A 20476-nucleotide genomic window follows, 5' to 3' on the forward strand; every position below is an offset into this window, starting at 1 on the left:
AGGTAATTATATACTACTTTGCCTGTGGCTTCAGGGTATAGAATTTCTTCTGTTAGTTTTATATGGTCCTAATCAGCACGATCCCAGTTTTTTTCCAGAGTTTAATTAGCTCATATTTAAAATGTAATGGGCAACGCTTGGTGGTCCTGGGATCGGATCCCTTATTAGATTGTTCTAACCCGGCCTCCCCACATTACAAAGGATATCGGACAGACACCTTTACTATGTTCCCCAGGTCACTAAACTTAATAGATACATGGCAGGCCTTGCACCCAAACAAGCGGGACTATACCCACTGCTCTAGAGCACATGGGACACAAGCTAGACTAGACTATATTCTAGTAGAGCGCTTGCTTTTTACAGCTGTTCAATCTCTGACAATAGGCCCTGAAGAGATCTCAGACCACGCTCCAGTATGGATAGATCTGGAGACCATAGCTGACCGGGGGGAGGTCCAGGTTGGAGATACCCCGCTTACTTACACAAGGATCCACATTTCCAGAAATATGTTCCAAACAAATGGCACAATTATGCTCTTAACAATGCAGTCCACGAAGATCAGTAAATACTGTTTCAGATGGCCTCTAAGGCAGTATTACAGGGAGACATAATAGCTTACGTGGGTGCAAGGAAAAAACGCTTAGCGGCTAGCATATTGCATCTAGAAGACCAGTTGAAAAAGGCAAAACAAGCTCACATTAGACAACCCACTCGCAAAACCCATGAAACTCTTCAGATCACACAAGTAGCGCTCAATACTCTATTACATGACAGAGTCTCACTCCATTCTTTATCGGAAATATAAACTACAACATTATGGGAATCAGCCTGGCCACTTGCTTGCTAGAGTGCTGAAGAACTGGGGATGGACTAGGACGGCAGCAGCCCTGAGGGATCCTGCTGGTACGATAACTAACAGCAAGGAGGAGATAACACAAATATTCACTACCTATTTCACCTCTTTATATGCGGCAGAAGGGGGAAGGCCGGAACCCCACTTTTGTTAAGGTTATATATCAAGCCTTTCCATTCCAAGAAGAATTTACCTGGTGTTAAATCTTCATATTGCAGCTTCTTGGTAACAGCAAAAGGGTAAGAAAGTAGCCTAATTCTGTAACTTGAGCCCACTGGTTTTTTTTTAATGAAACATTTACATTGTCCAGTTCTTCAAGAAAGTCTTTTAGTTCAAGCAAACGCTTTATCATCAAGTAAGTGCTTCCCCAGCGCATTGCTTGATCCAAAATGGCTCCTTTTCCAGCACGTCTCTTCAGAATATCATCTGTTTTAGGGATCCTGGCTGCAACAGCTACTTGCTTCAAATTGCTAATTAGTGTAGCCGCATGACGATCCTTCAATCCATCTCTTATTGCTAGTTGCAGAGTATGAACAGCACAATGCATATGTTGAATGGTAATAAGCTTAGATGCTTCTTCAGCAATATCATCCAAACTTTCACAGCTTTCTTGAATTGCAGAACTGTCATCTTCTGATATTTGTATGCTGCTTTCTTCATCAACTTCCTTCATTTTTTCAATTGTGCTTAACATATTTGAAGCATTATCAGTTATAATACATAGAATGTGTTCCTTTTTAATTTCAAAATCTTCTAAAACACCTTCCAGTAACTTCTGCAGATACTCACTGGTATGATGTGCCTGAGTGTCCTTTACTCCTAATGTCCGGGTTATTGTTTTTTTGTTTTCATCAGCAAATCTAACATTAATTGCAAAATAATTGACTCTGTGAAGTGTGCATGCATCCATTTTAATAAAGACAAAACGTCCCTTCAGACTTTTTCTTAGTTCTTCCTTCTTACATTTGGCCTCTTCAAGTATAAGTTTCCTTATACTTTCTCGTTCCAGAGAAACTCCAAGCTTTTTAGCCATTTCTCCATTTAAGCCTAAAAAGGCTGGTTGTGAAAAAAAAGATAGTGGTATACTATTCTTTTACTGCCATTTCAATGATGTGGTTTTTGAATTTTTCTGGTGTCATTGTTATAGTAACTTTGTCAGCTGTAAAAAATCTTGATAGTTGTGTCTGGCCTCCAGTAGATTTCTGATCTTTTATTGACCCTGAAGTAGATGGAATGTTTTCATTGCTATCTTTCTCATTCACAGCTTCTAACACTTTAGGATGGAAACGCTGCAAGTGTCTTTTTAAATTTGATGCTCTTGTAGGTGCATTTTTTTCATAACCACTGAAACTGCTAATTTTTGCATCACATGCTTTTTCACCATCATCATCTTCTATAATACATTGACATACATAATGTTTCCCATCTGTTGATATTGTAAAGTGTTCATAAACAGCAGACTTTGTCATGTTTCCTGACATTCTTTTTGCCATTGTGAATGGTGTGCCACTTCCACTAAAATATAAAGCTCTTCTTACAGAGAGAGAGGAAGTTGGGTGGAGTCTCTCTGCTGCCTTATCTGTGTGCGCTGAATGATCTTCTCTTGGAGCTTAAGTTCACTGTGGGGTCAGAGAGGAGGTGCTCTACAGCAGGTCAGTAAATGCAAAGGGAGACTGAGCAGAGGGAAGCTCTCCAGCAAAATAGTTCAGCTGGACTTCACACTAGTGAAACAACTAGGTACTAAGCTTTATTCACAGCAGAGAAGTACTTTATTCAAATGTATGAGGAGTTGGAGTCGGTACATTTTTGCCGACTCAACTCCGACTCAATGTACCCAAAATTGCTGCCGACTCCGACTCCACAGCCCTGGAATCTTCAATGAGGAAAAGAGAGGAGCTCTTGCTGGATAATCAAATTCTCTTAGCTGCTATTTATGTTGATCCAATGAGCCGAATTTTGTTGAGCAGTGACCAAATTGCTACAGGAAACCAGGCACTCTATGACATAGCAGTTCGCATGAAAGGGTTGCTACCTGAAACTCATAAACCACTGGATGAAGCTAAAGCTATAAATACTGGTGGTAATGGTAACTCAGGTTCATCCTCTTCAAATGAAGAAGAGAATTTTCAAGCTTATTTGGACAAAATGGAAGCTTCAAAAGCAAAGCGATGTCGGTTAAGCATGGAAAAGCAACCTGTAAATGTCCATATAAAGAAATTCATGCAAGAGTTTTTTAAAGGATTAAAAGAAGTGGAAAAGTTTGACCGCTCATCAAAACTGACTATAGAAGAAGCCATCATTGTTTATCCAGAGATTGTCAGTGATGCAGCTAGAACCGTAACAGCAATGCCACCCACCCAAGTCAGTGTTGAAAGGCTGTTTTCAGCACTGAAAATAATCAAATCAGATTTAAGGGCTTCTATGAAGGAGGATCTGGCAGAAGCAATTCTGTTTCTAAGAACAATATATTAGTTAATTTTGGATTATGTTTAACAGCTATTCTACAGCTATATATGCCAAGTTTAAATAATATATAAGTTGTTTTAGGTTTTCCAAATGTTTTTGGTTTATGTAGGTTAACTTTGATTTTGTTCTAATTTCCAAAGGATGTTGTTCTAGAATTTCCAAAGGATGTGGTTGTTCCAGATTTTTATACTTGCTAATGCTATGATGACTTTATACTTGATAAAAAAACAATAAACATAACCTTGTTTTTTTGTGTGTGTGTTTTTGTTTAAACTTTAGGATTAATGAACATTTATAGTTTCTTTAATAAATAAAATAAAAAGTCACAATGACATAGATTTTAAACCCAAACATTAACATGCAGCCTTGCATGCTGCACTCTTTCAGTCAACATGCAAAAAAAATACATATTAAAAACTGAGGAGTCGGAGGTACCATAAACTGAGGAGTCGGAGTATTTTTGTATCGACTCCACAGCCCTGGTTGCACTTGCAAGTGTATATATCTCCACGTAGAGCGCTCCACATGGGACTATCTCCATGGGGGTCATGCCCAAAGTGTGGATCAGGAGTGACATTAGGACACACGTTTTGGCCGTGTCCGGGCGTATCTCCTTTTTGGAAGAAAATATCACAAGTGTCCAAAATGTGGACCTTGGGGTGGCATTATGACCCAGCACTTTTGTTTGGACATCCAGCCCTGGGCCCTTCATCGCCAAGTGGATTTAAAAGATTTGTGCTGAAGGACACTATAGTAGCAAAGCAAGTCATCCTGGCGGAATGGCTCTCCTGCAGTTATCCTACGGCCCAGCAGTGGAGAGAGCGTAAGATGTTAGATCCCGTTATGTTATCTGAATAATAACGCTAATAAAAAAGATTTCTACATAAAAGTCTGCTTGAATAGTTGTTTTGTTTGAACAGTTGGTTATTTTCTTGCCATATAAGAATTTGCAAGTTGGAAATAAAAAATAATAAGATTTATATTCTGCCGATTTGAAAATAAAATTATCCTGCTTATCCCACACCTTATACAACTCTTACTTAAATCCATTCTTGCCTTTTTGTGTAGTGAACTCTCTCAAGGTCCTTTTCAAGAATTCCAAAAAGACAAAAATTCACAAGTATACTTCAACCAATGTATATATATAGATATAGATATAGATATATTTGTCAGAATTCATTCAGAACCCCTGACATGCGCTGAAAATGAAGGGCATTACACAAAAACCCAAAATCAGTGCTATAGAAATGATTAGTAGCAGTAAAATCTAATTTTTGACAAACGCAGTTTTTCTATTTAGATTTTTTCCTGTGAATGCCATCTTTCACAGGTTATATTTTTATTGTTAACTTCGTTACATATCATCAAATCAATGTCAGAATAACAAAAACAATGTGAAAACTACTTCTTAATGTATTTTCTCCTCTAAATATTGTTTAATAATGGTTTGAATTGGTCCAAGCACCTGTGAAACTTTTCAGAATAAGATTTTTGTGTGCTCTAGAAATTGTGTGTTGGATTTTATACAGTGTGATGCGCAATAAAGACTAATTTCCTAACCACTTCACATGACCAATATTTTTTCTATCTGCTAACTACTACTAAAGCCAATTTAGGTCAATTTAATTTGTAGTGATAGTTTTGTAAAGTAATGTGTGTTTGGACCCATGCTTCATTAAGCATGTGCGCATACGCCAGCTTAGCTGATCATTTAGCACTGCGAGGCAAAGCAATCTTTTGTTTTTGGGCATTGCAGCTAAAAGTGAAGATGTCAGACAACAACGGGACACCACAAAGCTGCAGCTGGCTGCTAAAGGTGAATGGATATAACAGGTTGTTGCACAAACAAGTTGTTAAGTACTACTTGTGGGATGTAATACAATTTTTCATTTTTTCCTCTCTTTTACTGTGGGAGTATGTTTTGTGGACTTGACAGGATTTTGCATAAAGCCAAAAAATAAAATTTTGCAATAGTTAATACAAGGTCTTGACATGTTTTCAGGAAAAATAATTAAGTAGATCATTAACAGCCCTATGAAAGAATCAATAAGAAAATCTGTCCCTAAAGTGGTCTTACAGTTTTGTTTGTTTTTTTGCACAACACCCTTCAAATGTGATATTAAGATACTAAACACAAAGAGGCATATTTTCAAAGACTTACAAAGTTACACAGAGGGGCATTTTCAATATAACATCTAAATGGGACCAGAAACATTTATCGCAAAACGTCCAAAGTTGTATATAATAAAAAACCTAAGCATTTTGAGAGATTCAAAATCTCTAAATATACATCTTCAATTAGTACATCTTCAAAGAAGGGCAGAAAGTATCTCCACTGTTGGAAAATACACCACGTAAAACGTACTACTGAAAATGTCAGCATCAGCTTCAAGATGTTCCCACAACATGCAACACATGTATATATAGCTCTGCATGGGGAGATACGTCTAACACTGTGTAAAGATGTTCCTCTATAGAGAGTTGAATTATTCGGCAAAGGAGATAGCTCCTAGTCCTCCTGTACCACTTCTATTTAAATACCACCACCACCTGCCCCTGGAACTGTCTTCCCTGAAAGCCTGGAGACAGATTAGGGACACCCTGGCATGGTATGTGTCCAGCATCGCCCCCAGGATCACAGGACCATTCATGTACTGTGCACAGGCTGCAATACATGTTACTGCGTGCTGTCTCATAAATGCAGTGTGTTGCAGTCTCCCCATTCAGCAGGAATCATGTTTCTAAATGAACCAATAGAGAAATAAAGAATTGAAGCATTGCTGAAATCATCCAGTGTCCCTAAATTATGGGCACCTCCCAAACTACCAGGCCAAGCTATAATGAGGGGCAGAAGAGACCTACACCCCTTCCCCCCTTATCCTGGCCCCCACCTACATATTGATGGGAATGTTGACAGCAGCTCCCTAAAATACAGCCATATGGCCACATGCACACCATCTTTACCCCACTGCCCATCCCTACATCCCCGCAATACTACACATGCTGCACAAAAAGACCAACATGCCACCCCTTGTCCCCAAGACCACCTCAGCTCACATACTGAACTACAACCAATCTCTTGTTCTAACAAAAATCGACTACTGTAATGCCATCTATGCTGGAATTAAATGCGGCCTTCTTAAAAAACTACAAACTGTTCAAAACATGGCTGCTCGTCTAATCTGTAAATCACAGCGCTTTGCTAAAGCCACCCCACTCCTTCATAATATACACTGGTTACCAATAAAGTGCAGAATTTCATTCAAGTTATGTGCATTGGTTCATCAAATTGTATTTGATACATCACCTTCCTATATGAATGAACTCATTGATTTACATCCACACAATGCTTCTGTGTCATTCAGAGACTCTCTCATTTTACATTTCCCCAGTTGCAGAAATATATTTTACAAAACAATCCACAATGTTAACTTTTCTTATCAATGCAACAAAATTTGGAATTCTCTTCCTAAACAAATTAGATATACTAGTGATTATGGGTTATTTCGTAATTTATTAAGAAACTTACTTCTTTAGCTCAATCTTCAACAATGTTAGAACTCAATGCTGAATATTATTTAGTTCCCTTCCTGATGGCCCACTGAATTTGCCCCTATCACTTCCTATAGAATATTTTTAGGATGTATTCTTTAAATGTAACTCTAATTTATTTAGTTTATATTGTAAGCCACATTAAACCTGAGTTCCACATGAGCTAATGTGGGATAGAAATGCCATAAATAAAACCTGTGTCCATGTAACACAACCCACCATCAGGGCCCAACCCAACCCCACCCCCCCATTGCCATATGTCACAGTCTTCCCCCCCCCCCCTTTGCCATCTGTCACAGTCTATGCAATGACCATTGTACAACTGGTATGAAAACATTTGTTACATTTGTACCCCACATTTTCCCTCCTATTTGCAGGCTCAATGTGGCTTACATAGTAACATCAAGGCGTTTGCCCAGTCGGTTGATAACAAATACAAGGTTGTATAGTGATCGAATGAGGTACATAAATAGGTGGGAAAATGTGGGGTACAAATGCAATAAATAAAAATAAATAAATACATGTGGAGGGTCGGAAGGGATGAAGATTGTGTATTGTCCAGTACGATCATCAGTCATGCTGTGTTGCTGGGTGAAGAGGTTTATGTAGGATCGTTGGGGTAGGCCTTTTTGAAGAGGTTGGTTTTTAGTGATTTCCTGAAGTTCAGGTGGTCATGGATTGATTTCACAGCTTTTGGGAGGCCATTCCATAGTTGTGTGCTTATGTAGGAGAAGCCGGATGCATAAGTTGTTTTGTATTTCAGTCCTTTGCAATTCGGGTAGTGTAGGTTTAGGTATGATCGTGACGATCCGATTCTGTTTCTTACTGGTAGATCTATAAGATCTATCACGTATGCTGGGACTACGCCAATTTTGTGGACCAGAGTGCAGATTTTGAAGATGATCCGTTCTTTGATTGGGAGCCAGTGCAGTTTTTCTCGGAGGGGTTTGGCATTTTCGAATCGTGTTCTACCAAATATTAGACTGGCTGCTGTATTTTGGGCTGTCTGGATTTTTTTTTGTGAGTTGTTCTTTGCATCCCACATAGATTCCATTGCAGTAATCTGCATGGCTTAGGCCCATTGATTGTATGATATTTCAAAAAATTTCTCTCGGGAAGAAAGGCTTTAGTCGTTTGAGTTTCCACATGGAGTAGAACATTTTCTTTATTACGGAGTTTACTTGGCTCTCAAGGGTAAGGTTGCAGTCGATTGTGACTCCAAGTATTTTTAGGCTGTCTGAGATAGGGAGAGTGTGACCTGGGGTGTTTATGGTTGTGGGTTTGTACTTGTTATGTTGGGATGAGAGGATGAGGCAGTGTGTTTTTTCAGTGTTCAGTTTCAGTTGGAATGAACTGGCCCAAGAGTCCATGAAGTTCAAGCCGTCATTGATCTCTTTGGTTATTTCTGTTAGGTCATGTCTGAAGGGAATGTAGATTGTTACGTCACCTGCATAGATGTGCAGGGTTAAGGTCTCGATTGGATAGGGACTTTGCCAGCGGGATCATCATTATGTTTCATCATTACGTTGAAGAGTATTGGTGATAGTGGTGATCCTTGGGGTACTCCACAGGCTTGCTTTCCACTGTGGTGATATGTTTGAATTTGATTTTACTTGGTATGTTCTGGTGGCTAAAAAACCCTTGATCCCAAAGTGGCCAAGGAGTCTTAGTAGTACGTTGTGGTTTACCATACATAATAATGTATGTATGGGAAGGCAAGAAAGCTAATCATCTGAACCTTATCTGTACCAGCTTATGTGTTGCATGTGGTTTGGATCATACAGAAAGGTGGAGTCGCTCTGACACCGGTACCAGCATGTCTGGTGCATGTGGGAGCGCCTCCTATGCCAAAGTAAGTACCAAAAACAAAGCATCCCTATAACACCTCTGTCCCCAATCAAGGGCTGAGCACAAACCTCATATGTGTTGCACCCAACCCACAACCTATCAGATGACAGAGAAAGGAAGGGGAAGTGGAGGAGCAGCCTAGTGGTTAGTACATCAGACGTTGATCCTGGGGAATTGGGTTTGCAGCTCTTTGTGACTCTGGGCAAGTCACTTAAATCTCCATTGCCCCAGGTACAAATAAGTACCTGTATACACTTTATAAACCGCTTTGAATATAGTTGCAAAAACCACAGAAAGGCAGTATATCAAGTCCCATTCCCCCTCTTCTCACCCTCCACCAATACAAAAGGTCTCATGTGGTACACACACCTACCTAGCACATCAGGGCAATATTTACCATAAACACCCACAGTGGGAAACAAACCCATGACTCCTGCATTCAGGGAACACAGGCCTAATGGAGTGGAGGAGCGGCCTAGTGGTTAGGGTGGTGGACTTTGGTCCTGGGGAACTGAGGAACCAAGTTCGATTCCCACTTCAGGCACAGGCAGCTCCTTGTGACTCTGGGCAAGTCACTTAACCCTCCATTGCCCCATGTAAGCCGCATTGAGCCTGCCATGAATGGGAAAGCGCGGGGTACAAATGTAACAAAAAAAAAAAAAACACCCCTACACCAAACACCCATCTGACAAAGGAGTATTCAAGGAGGGCAGTACAAACCACACAGGGCCCTCACAGCATCAGCTGACCCCCGGACCCAAATTTAAGCTATCTCATGCTCCCTAAACTGCACTCATTGGGTATGCCAGTGTCAAGTCCAAAGGTCCTTATGGTGCCCTAAGCTCAGGGACCCAGAAATTCCCATATCATGGTGCACCCACAACCCCCACTATATGACCTCCCACCTATGTGTATGTTTCCCACCCTGATGCAAAGAACCAGCATTCTCCTGAGGGGAAAGGGCCTCAGCAGAGGTAGCCAGATGAAGCGTTGGCTACAGCAGCCTCCCCTGCCATCTCTTGGACCCATAGGCATGGTTACACACATCCCTGACGACAATAGAAACGATAGCCCCATATGTCCAACAGTGCATTTTCACACTACCTCCCAGCCAGTGCCTGCCCACCCAGGGCCCTCCAGTGGGGTCAAAAACCTATCCAGCGTGGACATAGCCAGACCACCCTATAACAGGACTAATCTGTCTGATGCCATTGCTTCCAGACTTCCCTGCTATATCATCTCACTGGTACCACACCTCAGACATGTCCCCCAGGTAATCCCAGTTGCCCCTGTCTCCCAACAGCCAGCTACACCACTATGCAAGCTTTCTAGAATGTCCTGATCTCTACTATGAGCCAGCCTGCTGCCTTGGACACACGAAAAGGTTCAGGAAGACCCAGGGGAGTGGGAGTTGCCCATCCCCTACCCCAAGCTGAAGGAGCAAGAGGGGGAGGCCAGTTGGGAGGGACATGCTCCCACTGGAGTGGGAGCCGGAGGAACCTCGGTGCCCCCCCTCTGCTGGAAGCCACAGCTTGGGAGATAAGGGCTCCAACCTTTGCCCCCAACCAGGATGACCCCCATCTGCAGCTCCTGCAACGCAGACAAGCATGCTGCAGGAGCTGCAGGCCCAGTGCCACATCCTGGCACAAATGCTGATACTAATGCAGAAACAGGCAGAGGAGTGCAGGCATCCTCAATGAGGAGTATGGACCATACAGAGGAGCGCAGGCTTACTCAATGAGGAGTATGGACCCTACCCTTTCTCCCAATGTTTCTTTTTCGGTGTATTTTGGCGTTTTTGAAAATGTTCACAAATTTATATCGTTTTGCATAGAAAGGTCTGTGTCTCTCTTTTGTCCAATATGTGTAGATACCCTGATATGAAAAGCTGATGGTTAGAATGCCCTGGGAAAGGGAGACAGCAGAACACTGGGTGCGGGGGAGGAAAGACAGAGGCCTGCAGTCTCCCTTACCACCCCCTTGCTCCAGGTCCTGGCTGTAGGCCTTCAGGAAATTGGGCCTTTCCCAAGAACATGCTAGAAGCCAGATATTGGCCTGCCAGGTCCTAGCGGTAGGCCAGCACCTCATGCTGGCGAGATGGGCAAGACACCCGTCAGCGAGACATGTGCAGGAAAAGTTGCCACTGCATGCACATTTGTCTCCAAACAGACCCCTGGCCCAGATCAACAACAGGAGACCCAGCCAGCAAATATCTGGCTTCATAAAACTACACCCATCAGCTCAGCCAGTGTTGCCCTGGGGATTAGAAAACTATCTGGAATGTTGAGTCTTTAAGGGAGATGATCCCTTAAAGTTGGTACAGTGACCAGGACAAAACAATATAAAGCAGGTCACAGTATAGCCTACACTGTCCACCTACCTCAGCCTTGAACTCTGTAACTATGTGCACCCTTATCAGCTCTTTCTAATATACCTTTGCTTCCACCAGATGTGTTGTGGGTGAATGCTGGGGTTGACAGGGCTGCAAGGTCTGTGACAGAAGCATTAGTGGAAAACTGGCGTGCGGTTCCCCAAGTCCAAATCCATGCTGGGGGCTGAAACCTGGGTCACATCACAGATGTCCCCTGCTAAAAGTTCTATGTTTATAGGTGCCCTGCTTGGCCCAGATCTAGCTACATATGTACTGCCATGGGCCACAATTAGTCTGCTTGAAGGTTTTCCCTGTCTGTTCTTTACAGCTTGCATCAAGAGACCAGCTTCGTTTTTAAACCCCCATAACCCTGCAGCCCCACACCCTTTTGACACACAGTATAGAGCTGCACATAGTAAAGGCATGTTGTCGCGCACTGGTAGCGACCAGCAGATATGCATAGGCAATGCCTAGACTATATTTTACAGCGTTCCATATGCTTCACTACCCACAGGTAACATGGTTGAGGGCTAGCCAAGAAACACAAACAGCTGTTTTGTATGTACACATTTACATTTTTTACAGCAACGGTATACTTTGGAGAGGAGGAAAGGGAAGTAGACCATGAACAACTTTGGGGAGGGGGTATATACATGTCACATGTTTATTTTACCACAATATCAACCAGTCAGGTACTACATAGCAGGGGAGTTTGCCATAGGAGCTACTACTAAACATTTATAAAGCGCTACCAGGGTTACGCAGCGCTGTACAATTTAACACAGAGGACAGTCCCTGCTCGAAGGAGCTTACAATCTAAAGGACAAAAAAGTGCAGTCAATCAAATTGGGGCAGTCTAGATTTCCTGAATAGATGAATAATGGTTAGGTGCCGAAAGCGACATTGAAGAGGTGGGCTTTACAGTGGGGCCTGCACACAACAGGTCAGGGGAATAGTGTAGGCAGCAGGCCACAGCCGCCTGCAGGATGAAGAGCCATAATGGTTACTGAACGAACCCCACCCCACTCCTAGAATATGCTGATGGACCTGTAGAGGGTGAGAGGCCCCAGGTCTGGCCCTACTGAATATAGGTTGCAGCACACTGCAATCACTCTCTCAGCATCAGCATTCGTGCCACACCCTCTAAGCACCCTCTCTCCCAGCAGCAACTTACAATTCTCACACACAAGCAATCAACAGTCCTTGCACTAACAGCAGCAGCACACAGGACAAAGCAACAAAAATAAACAGAGGTAAGGGGATATAATGGGAGGTGTGTGGGCTTGGGGTCAGACCGGATGAGTTACAGAGAAAGGGGTAGTTCTGGGTGGCATAACAGGTCAGACACAGAGGCAGCAAGTCAGGGAATGTAAGTGTGTCAAGGTTCAGACTAGGGCAAACAGACAAATGGTAATACAGCACTCAGCAACTTTCAACTTTCTGTCAAACTAGCACTTTTCACTCTCCAACTCCATAAATTCACAAATGGGTCTAAAGACAACTTTCCTCTTACCCTAGATGCTTTAATATCAGGTCTAATGCCATATATTTTTCTTCCTGCCACTGGGAAAACATTTTGCTATCCATTATGGGCTGAAGATGTTCATTCTATAAGACTGCCCATGTCACGCCTGAAACACTCCCTCTGGAGACGTCCTGATCTAAACATACTAGCGATTTGGACAGTTTTTTTTTAATTTTGTTTGATTATATGCTTTGGGCGTTTTCTGCAAGAAATACGTCCATCCACCTTTTGTGCCATTTTTCTCTTCTGAAAATGAGCCCCATAGAAACCTACGGAATTTTGTAAGTCTTAGTGCTTTGAAAATGAGCCCCAAAATCTGTTTAGGCAAGATATTAACACACTCAGACACGGCGCTCTCATAAACCTCCATCCATTCAGAAAACAGGCTAGAAGGAAAAAAGGCACTGCTGAATCCCCCCCCCCCCCCCCTTCTAGTAGTTTAAACTTTAACATTCTGTTTTGAGACATCCTGCCCTGTCCTGCAGTAGAGACCAACTGAATTTCGGTTTCGGTGCCAAAACTGGCCTCAAATCGGTTTTCTGCATTGTTTTGGGTTTGGCCAAAAAGCTACAGCTGTGGTTTCGGTTTTGGCCAAAACTGACAATGTTTTCAGTGGAAGTTGAAAATTTGTATCTTGTTCTTTTTATCTCCCTCTCTCCCCTCCAAACAGAAGTTGACTTTCCCCCTTGCCCATCTGTAGAGACCCCCCCCCCCCCCTCAGGCCTATCTTACAATCACTGCTCCCCAGTCACTCTTGCCCATGACAGATCTACTCTCAAAATGGCTGCCATGATCTCTAGTGGCAATCTTGTAAGACTGCCACAAGAGGTTATGGCAGCCATTTTGAGAGTTGACATGGGCAAGAGCGACTGGAGGGTCCCAAAAGAGACTGTAAGGTAGCCTGGGGGGGGGGGGGAGGGAGGAGAGCTGCTCTTTGCATTCTTGTGTGTTTGCTTGGAGATAAAATATGGTCTTTCATTATTTTAATTATTATATATATATATTCAGACTTAGATACTATGTGGGCGATTCTAAAGAATTTACAGGCTCTGTTGGATATAATGAAGATGCAACATTTTAATTAGGACTGCATTTCTGATGTAGGCTGTTCATAGCTATTCTGCATGCTTTAAATTGATTCTTTAACTTGTCAATTTGTATTTTGTTTTTATCTTTTCATTACTTTTTATTTAATTTAGAGCTGCATTTTGATTAAAGGTATATTTATTTTTCCCCACTGCAGCTCCTTGCGACTCTGGGCAATGGTGGGTTAAGTGACTTGCCCACAATAGAGTCACAAGGAGCTGCAGTGGGAGAAAAAAAAGATAGAATACCTTTAATCACACTATTAATCACGATAAAAATGTTAACCAAAATGTGCCCTAGTTTTAATCAAACTTATAGTCTGCAGAAACTAGATTCTATGAGAAAGGAACCTGCAGTGATTGTTTTCAAACACAAGTACTGGACAGTTTATAGTGTTAGTAGGGAAATGATAGTACTGTTCTGTCCTCTGACAGCCTTGCACTAGTTTATAATGTGACCCTAAAATGTGTTTAATGCTTTTACTGTTACTCTCATTTCTAAGGACTTTCATTGCTGCAGTTCTCACTGCAAAGATGCGTGCGCAATGCATTGTGTGTAATGTAGTTCACAGGCAATGCAGCCACACCTGCCTGTCTGAATAAGAACGGTTACCATTGGTTGTGCTGCTGCCTAGACCTCTTCTCTTTCTCAGCCAAGCTTGGCTCCTTTGTCTACCTGCTATCATTTCCTGGTCATTCTTACTATCTCTGTCCTGAGAGGTCAGCCAGGTATGACCTTTCCCTCCAATCGAGGGCTGTCCCCTAGGGTCACCCTCGCCACCTGGTGGCAGGCTCTGTCCCAATTGGTTTTTACCTCCTCCTCCCTGGGCTTGTGTGAGCCTTCTTGACCTCCCTGTCTCTGTCTCCATGAGGCATTCTCCATCTTGCTTCAGACAGCACTTGTCCTGCTAAAACTCCTTGGAACTAACTTGTTTTTTTTTTACCTTGAATATATCTTCCTAAGGAGATATCGCACTCTTCAGTCACCCAGCTCTGAGCCACTTCTATCTGTTCAACTATTTCTCACCTCTGCAATAAAGCTGCCCCTCTTCAGATTTCTACCTCCAACCACTGAAACAGCTCTCAGAATTACGGAGTCTCTGTGCCCTGGGGCAACACTTCTGAACATCTGACTGTGAGTAAATTATCTGTGATTTATTCAATAAAACAAACTTCAGAAAATAATAGAGACTTCATGTGTGTACTGGTGTGCCAAGGTTATACTTCAAGATATTAAGACTTTAAAGTTAAACAAATCTTAAGAGGCTTGACAAGTACAATAAATTAAGTTTATATATTAGAAAATTGTTTGAGAAATGTATTGCTCTTGATTGTAATTTTTCAGAGCATATAGTCCTCACATTCAGTAACATCTGTGTAGTTTTTTTTTATTCTGGATTGTGCATCAGGCTTCTATAATGTCTGCAGTGTAAATCAACGTCTGGGACTCCTTTACCCTATTTTAGTAAGAATCTATATCATGCTTGTCCTTTAACTAAATACAACAGGAAACACTTCAATGCTACTTTCTCTTGTTGTATGTGCACAGTTTGGGTAAGCATAAAAAGCTGGTAATCATGACTTTTTTTTTTTAACAGGTTCTCACAAAGGTCCTGTCTCAGAGGATATTTAACTACATCTACATTAACATGAGAACCTAAACATGCCTGACTTGTTGAGAAGTCTTTGTTAAAATGGCTCTCCCAGTTGTCAGCCTGTGATTGCAGTCCCTGGGACTTGAGGATAATAATCTCCTGAGGGTTTAGCAGAGGGCTGACAACTGAGACAGCCAACTGTGTGAATGTGAACCAGTGGGCCTCGTTGGTTCACATTCATACAATCAAACTTTAGGTTTCTGTTTTGACCAGAACCAGATTGTTTTGACTGCAGTTTTGATTTTGGCTGAAAATGATCACATAGTTTCTGTAACAGTTTCAGTTCCTGACCAAAACTGAAAAAAGCTGTTTCGGTCAGCCTCTAAGCCCTGGACACATCTTCTCAGCAGGGAGTGCTATAAGGAAATGATGGTTCCACAACACAGCCCCAATGCTCAGAAGCAAATGCGGGCGCTAAAGACCATTTGCGCCGAACTAGCACCCGCTTTTGCTCCTGACCAATGCTCAAAGCAGACTGAGCGTGTCAAACAACAAGCTCAATCTGGATGCAATGAGCATGCAAATGCATGCAAAAGAGGGTCTCCCGCGTTTCTCCCCTATGCTCAGTGGGGAAGCACACCAAACAAGGAAGCTCCTCCCACAGCAAACTGTACACCAGCTCAGAGCTGGCGTTAGGGTTCTGACTGTTCAACAGGGGAGGAATAGGGGAGACTGTGCTGCTGGTGGTGAAAGGCCCTGGTGGTCCAGTGGACCCCAGATCCCCCACCCCACTCCAAAACAAAAAAATAAAACAAATCTTGGTGGACAAATGTGACCCCTGGTCAGGAATCCTCCCCCCCTCCTCAGACTAGCGATGCCCATCCTAAACCCAACCCCCTCACACCTTGAAGAGTTCTCCCTTATATGGTAGTTAAGCCCCACCCAGTGCATCCCATTTTGAAGACCGCCTAGCAGGAGGCGGAGTCCTAGCTCCTCCTCCTTCTTCAAAGTATGAGGGGGTTGAACGGGAGAAGGCACTGCTGGGGGGGATCCTGGCCAGCACCAGGTCCACCAGAACAAAAGGACCTCATGTCTTTCGGGTGTGGGGTCCATCAGGGGGGAGTAGGGGTCTGGGGTCCACCAGACCCAGTGACAACTGGCATCCTGAGCATGCGCTAAAAAGCTGTACTTAACTCACAACTTTTCAGCGCATGAGTAAGGCATCATCCTGCCCCTAACTTCCAAACAACTCCCTGATGCTCAACGCTATGAGCGCACCTAAATTTGCATCTCATCAGCATTGAGCATTCGGGAGTGGCTCTGGGGTGCTGTTCCAGCAGTATTTCTCTGGTGATGTTTTTAGTACAGCGCCAGAGTTTTTAGCATCAGGGCCAACATGTGATTTCTGCCACAGCTCCCTTAGTTGGCGAGCCAAGGATGGGAAGTTGGAGGGCTGGAGAAACAAGATGTGAAACAGACAAACTTGGAAGTCTGAGACCAAATGAAGAATTAAGGCACTGCCAGAAAGAGCCCGTTGCTGTCAACAAGCTTGCCTCTCACACTTCTCTTACACATACAGGGAACCAGGAAAACTTAATTTGGTGTCAAAAGTAAAAGTGCCCTTGAATGTAAAAATAGATAAGAACGTGAAGGCATCTGCAGGACTACGGACTCAAGTTTAAAGAACAATATTTACAAAGTCCTCTTTTGAAAATACAGCTGGCGTTCACAACGTGGGTACTGAAGTACCTACACACACTTTTACCACCACATGAGCGCAGGCGTAAAAACATGCACATTTCAAATTCAAAACAAACCTGATGAGTACTTCCTTTCCAGGACCCCGTCCCCTGCCAGGGGAGTGCTCCCTCCCAGCGAGCCAGTTATATTTCACTTTACACTCAAGAAATGTATTGAGTTATGTCCAATAAAAAAAGGTATCATCTTATTTTCTTTTCCATGTTTTATTTTGTTTGATTTCTATTGATTCTACATGGAATGTTGCTATTCCACTAGCAACATTCCATGTAGAAGTCGGCCCTTGTAGATCACCAATGTGGCCGCGCAGGCTTCTGCTTCTGTGAGTCTGACGTCCTGCACGTACGTGCAGGGCGTCAGACTCACAGAAATAGAAGCCTGCGCAGCCTTCTACATGGAATGTTGCTAGTGGAATAGCAACATTCCATGTAGAATCTCCAATAGTATCTATTTTACTGTCATAGTAATGCTTGAATGTTTTCACTTATATACACTGTCAGCTAGCACATTTGCTTATTTCCGATCTGAGGAAGAAGGGCAACCTTCGAAAGCTAATCAAGAAATGTATTAAGTTATGTCCAATAAAAAAGGTATCATCTTATTTTCTTTTCCATGTTTTATTTTGTTTGATTTCTATAGATTCTACATGGAATGTTGCTATTCCACTAGCAACATTCCATGTAGAAGTCGGCCCTTGCGGATCACCAATGTGGCCGCGCAGGCTTCTGCTTCTGTGAGTCTGACGTGCAGGACGTCAGACTCACAGAAACAGAAGCCTGCGCAGCCTTCTACATGGAATGTTGCTAGTGGAATAGCAACATTCCATGTAGAATCTCCAATAGTAGCAACATTCCATGTAGAATCTCCAATGGTATCTATTTTACTGTCATAGTAATGCTTGAATGTTTTCACTTATATACACTGTCATCTACCACATTTGCTTATTTCCGATCTGAGGAAGAAGGGCAACCTTCGAAAGCTAATCAAGAAATGTATTAAGTTATGTCCAATAAAAAAGGTATCATCTTATTTTCTTTTCCATGTTTTATTTTGTTTGATTTCTATTGATACACTCGAGGAGGGAGAGCCATTTCCAGAGGGAATCCTTTCGCAGGTAAAACACCCATTTCAGAAAAGGGGGGGGAAATGCCTCTGGAAAGTGCCCCTGTGCTGGCAATGACAGGCGCATTTTGCAGCAAGCAAGACCTTGAGCTCCAGGTACAGGAGCCAGATTTCTCAAAAGTTGTAGGGCTGCTGCTGATCGCAATGGAAAGTACCTTCTCTCTCTCCCTGTTCAACAGAGGTGCTCGAGGCAGCCACGAAGTTTTGGCTCCTACAGCTGCAGCCCAAATGTTCTCGAGACTGCAAAAAACTTTAAAAAAAACTCCACAAACTATTTTTTTTAAAGTCTATTCCTTGTAGGTCACGCTACGTATTGCCGGACCCCGTGTCAGACCAGCCCAAACGTGACCTCCTCCTGGCCAGAAAATGGGAAGCGAGAGTCGGTGTCACTCGGAGACGAGCGCCCGCCCGCAGCCTCTGTCACCTAGGCCTGAGTCCCGGCTCCCCACACACACGTTCCGCCTCGGGGCTGAAGCCGGACAAAAAAAAAGCACCTTCAGCCCGAAGGGATAAGAGACAACAAAAAAAAAAAAGTCCGCTCACGTCGTCCAGCAACTTTCCGCCCGGCACCGAGGTCACACCGAGACCCGGCCGACAGCCCCCTTCAATACATGCCAAAAACGGCAGAGTCTGGTCCGAGCCGAAAGGTGAAAAAGAAGCGGGTTACCTGAGTGAGAGAGAATTTGGCAGCCATGCTGTCCGCCGTCCCATTCAGCCCATCATACGCCGGAGGCAGAACCGACCGAGCAGCTCACTAAACTTCACTAACTACTCCTCCTAGTCCTCCTTCTTCCGCCGCAAAACCCGGGGTCCGGAACGAGGAGAGAGCCGGAGCCGCCCGCCTCCACCGCAAAACATGGTCTGGAGTGGGGGGGAGACGCCCGCCTCCACCGCAAAACATGGTCTGGAGTCGGGAGCCTCCAAAGCCCGGCCTGGAGTCCAGAGCCGCCCGCCTCCACCGCAAAACATGGTCTGGAGTGGGGGGGGGGGGAAGACGCCCGGCCTGGAGTCGACGGGAGCCGCCCGCCTCCACCGCAAAACATGGTCTGGAGTGGGGAGCCTCCAAAGCCCGGCCTGGAGTCCGGAGCCGCCGGCCTCCACCGCAAAACATGGTCTGGAGTGGGGAGGAGCCTCCATCGCAAAGCCCGGCCTGGAGTAGTCAGGAGCCGCCCACCTCCATGGCAAAACCCAGGCCCTCCGCCCTGAAACTCAGGCCTGGAGTTTTGGAGCCTGCGCCCCCCAGTCTCTGCTGCTCGCCTCGCGGAAGTGTGGCAGTCTCACGTTAACGTCATTTTGCTTAAATACAGCCACTGCTGCTTCTTGTTACAGGAGCTGCAGATGTTGTTTTTTCACATTACAACATAGCAGGACTGAACGCATGAGAAGGTTTTGCAGCAGGCGATTTCAAAACTGATCTCTCTGAAAACTTACAAAGTCAGAGTGGAGGATCATAGATGAAGGTGGGGGAAGCCACTGTGCTTGCCCCCAGGAGTGGTAGGATGCAATGTTGCTATTAACTGGGATTTCTGCCAGGTACTTGTGACCTGGATTGGCCACTGTTAGAAGCAGGATACTGGGCTTTAGGGCCATTGGTCTGTACCACCCAGTATGGCTATTCTTATGTTCTTCTAGATTATTTTTGTTTATTTTGGGTTTTTTATAGTTCATTGTTTACTATATTTTTTACAAAAAAAAAGAGAAAAATAAAATATAGACAATACTTAACAGTATGAAACAAGAACTCTGCACATATTCAAAAGATCGCCAAAACCTGTCGCTTCTTTATCTACAACATTAGCAAAATTTGCCCCTTCCTTTCTGAATACGCTACCAGAACCCTTATCCAAACCCTTGTCACCTCTCGCTTGGATTATTGCAATTTGCTTCTCACTGGTCTTCCACTCAGCCATCTCTCTCCTCTCCAGTCTGTCCAAAATTCTGCAACATGACTTATTTTCCACCAAAATCGTTATACCCACACTAGCCCACTCCTCAAGTCACTTCACTGGCTCCCTGTCTGCTTCCGCATACAGTTCAAACTTCTCTTACTGACCTTTAAATGCATCCATTCTGCAGCCCCCCCCCCCCATTACCTCTCCACTCTCATCTCTCTCTACATTCCTCTCCGTGAACCCCGCTCACTTGACAAATCTCTCTTGTCGTCCCCCTTCTCCTCCACTGCTAACTCCAGACTTCGCTCCTTTTCCCTCGTGGCACCTTATGCCTGGAATAGACTTCCTGAGCCTGTACGTCTAGCTCCATCTCTACCTGTTTTCAAATCTATGCTAAAACCCACCTTTT

The 20476-nt window shown here is 43.6% G+C and overlaps 1 protein-coding gene across 3 annotated transcripts in view; it reads right to left on the reverse strand.

Annotated features, from left to right (window-relative positions):
- EPS15 (epidermal growth factor receptor pathway substrate 15) overlaps positions 1–19007 on the reverse strand; it is a 251598-nt gene extending 232591 nt beyond the window's left edge. For all 3 annotated transcript variants that reach the window (XM_030207237.1, XM_030207236.1, XM_030207238.1), the window contains exon 1: positions 18843–19007. In XM_030207237.1, the coding sequence (XP_030063097.1) occupies positions 18843–18869 (27 nt within the window). In that variant the 5' untranslated portion in view covers positions 18870–19007. The remainder of the gene's footprint in view (positions 1–18842) is intronic.
- Positions 19008–20476: the final 1469 nt, after the last annotated feature.

This window comes from Microcaecilia unicolor, chromosome 6, assembly GCF_901765095.1.
Source record: "Microcaecilia unicolor chromosome 6, aMicUni1.1, whole genome shotgun sequence".
NCBI lineage: Eukaryota > Metazoa > Chordata > Amphibia > Gymnophiona > Siphonopidae > Microcaecilia > Microcaecilia unicolor.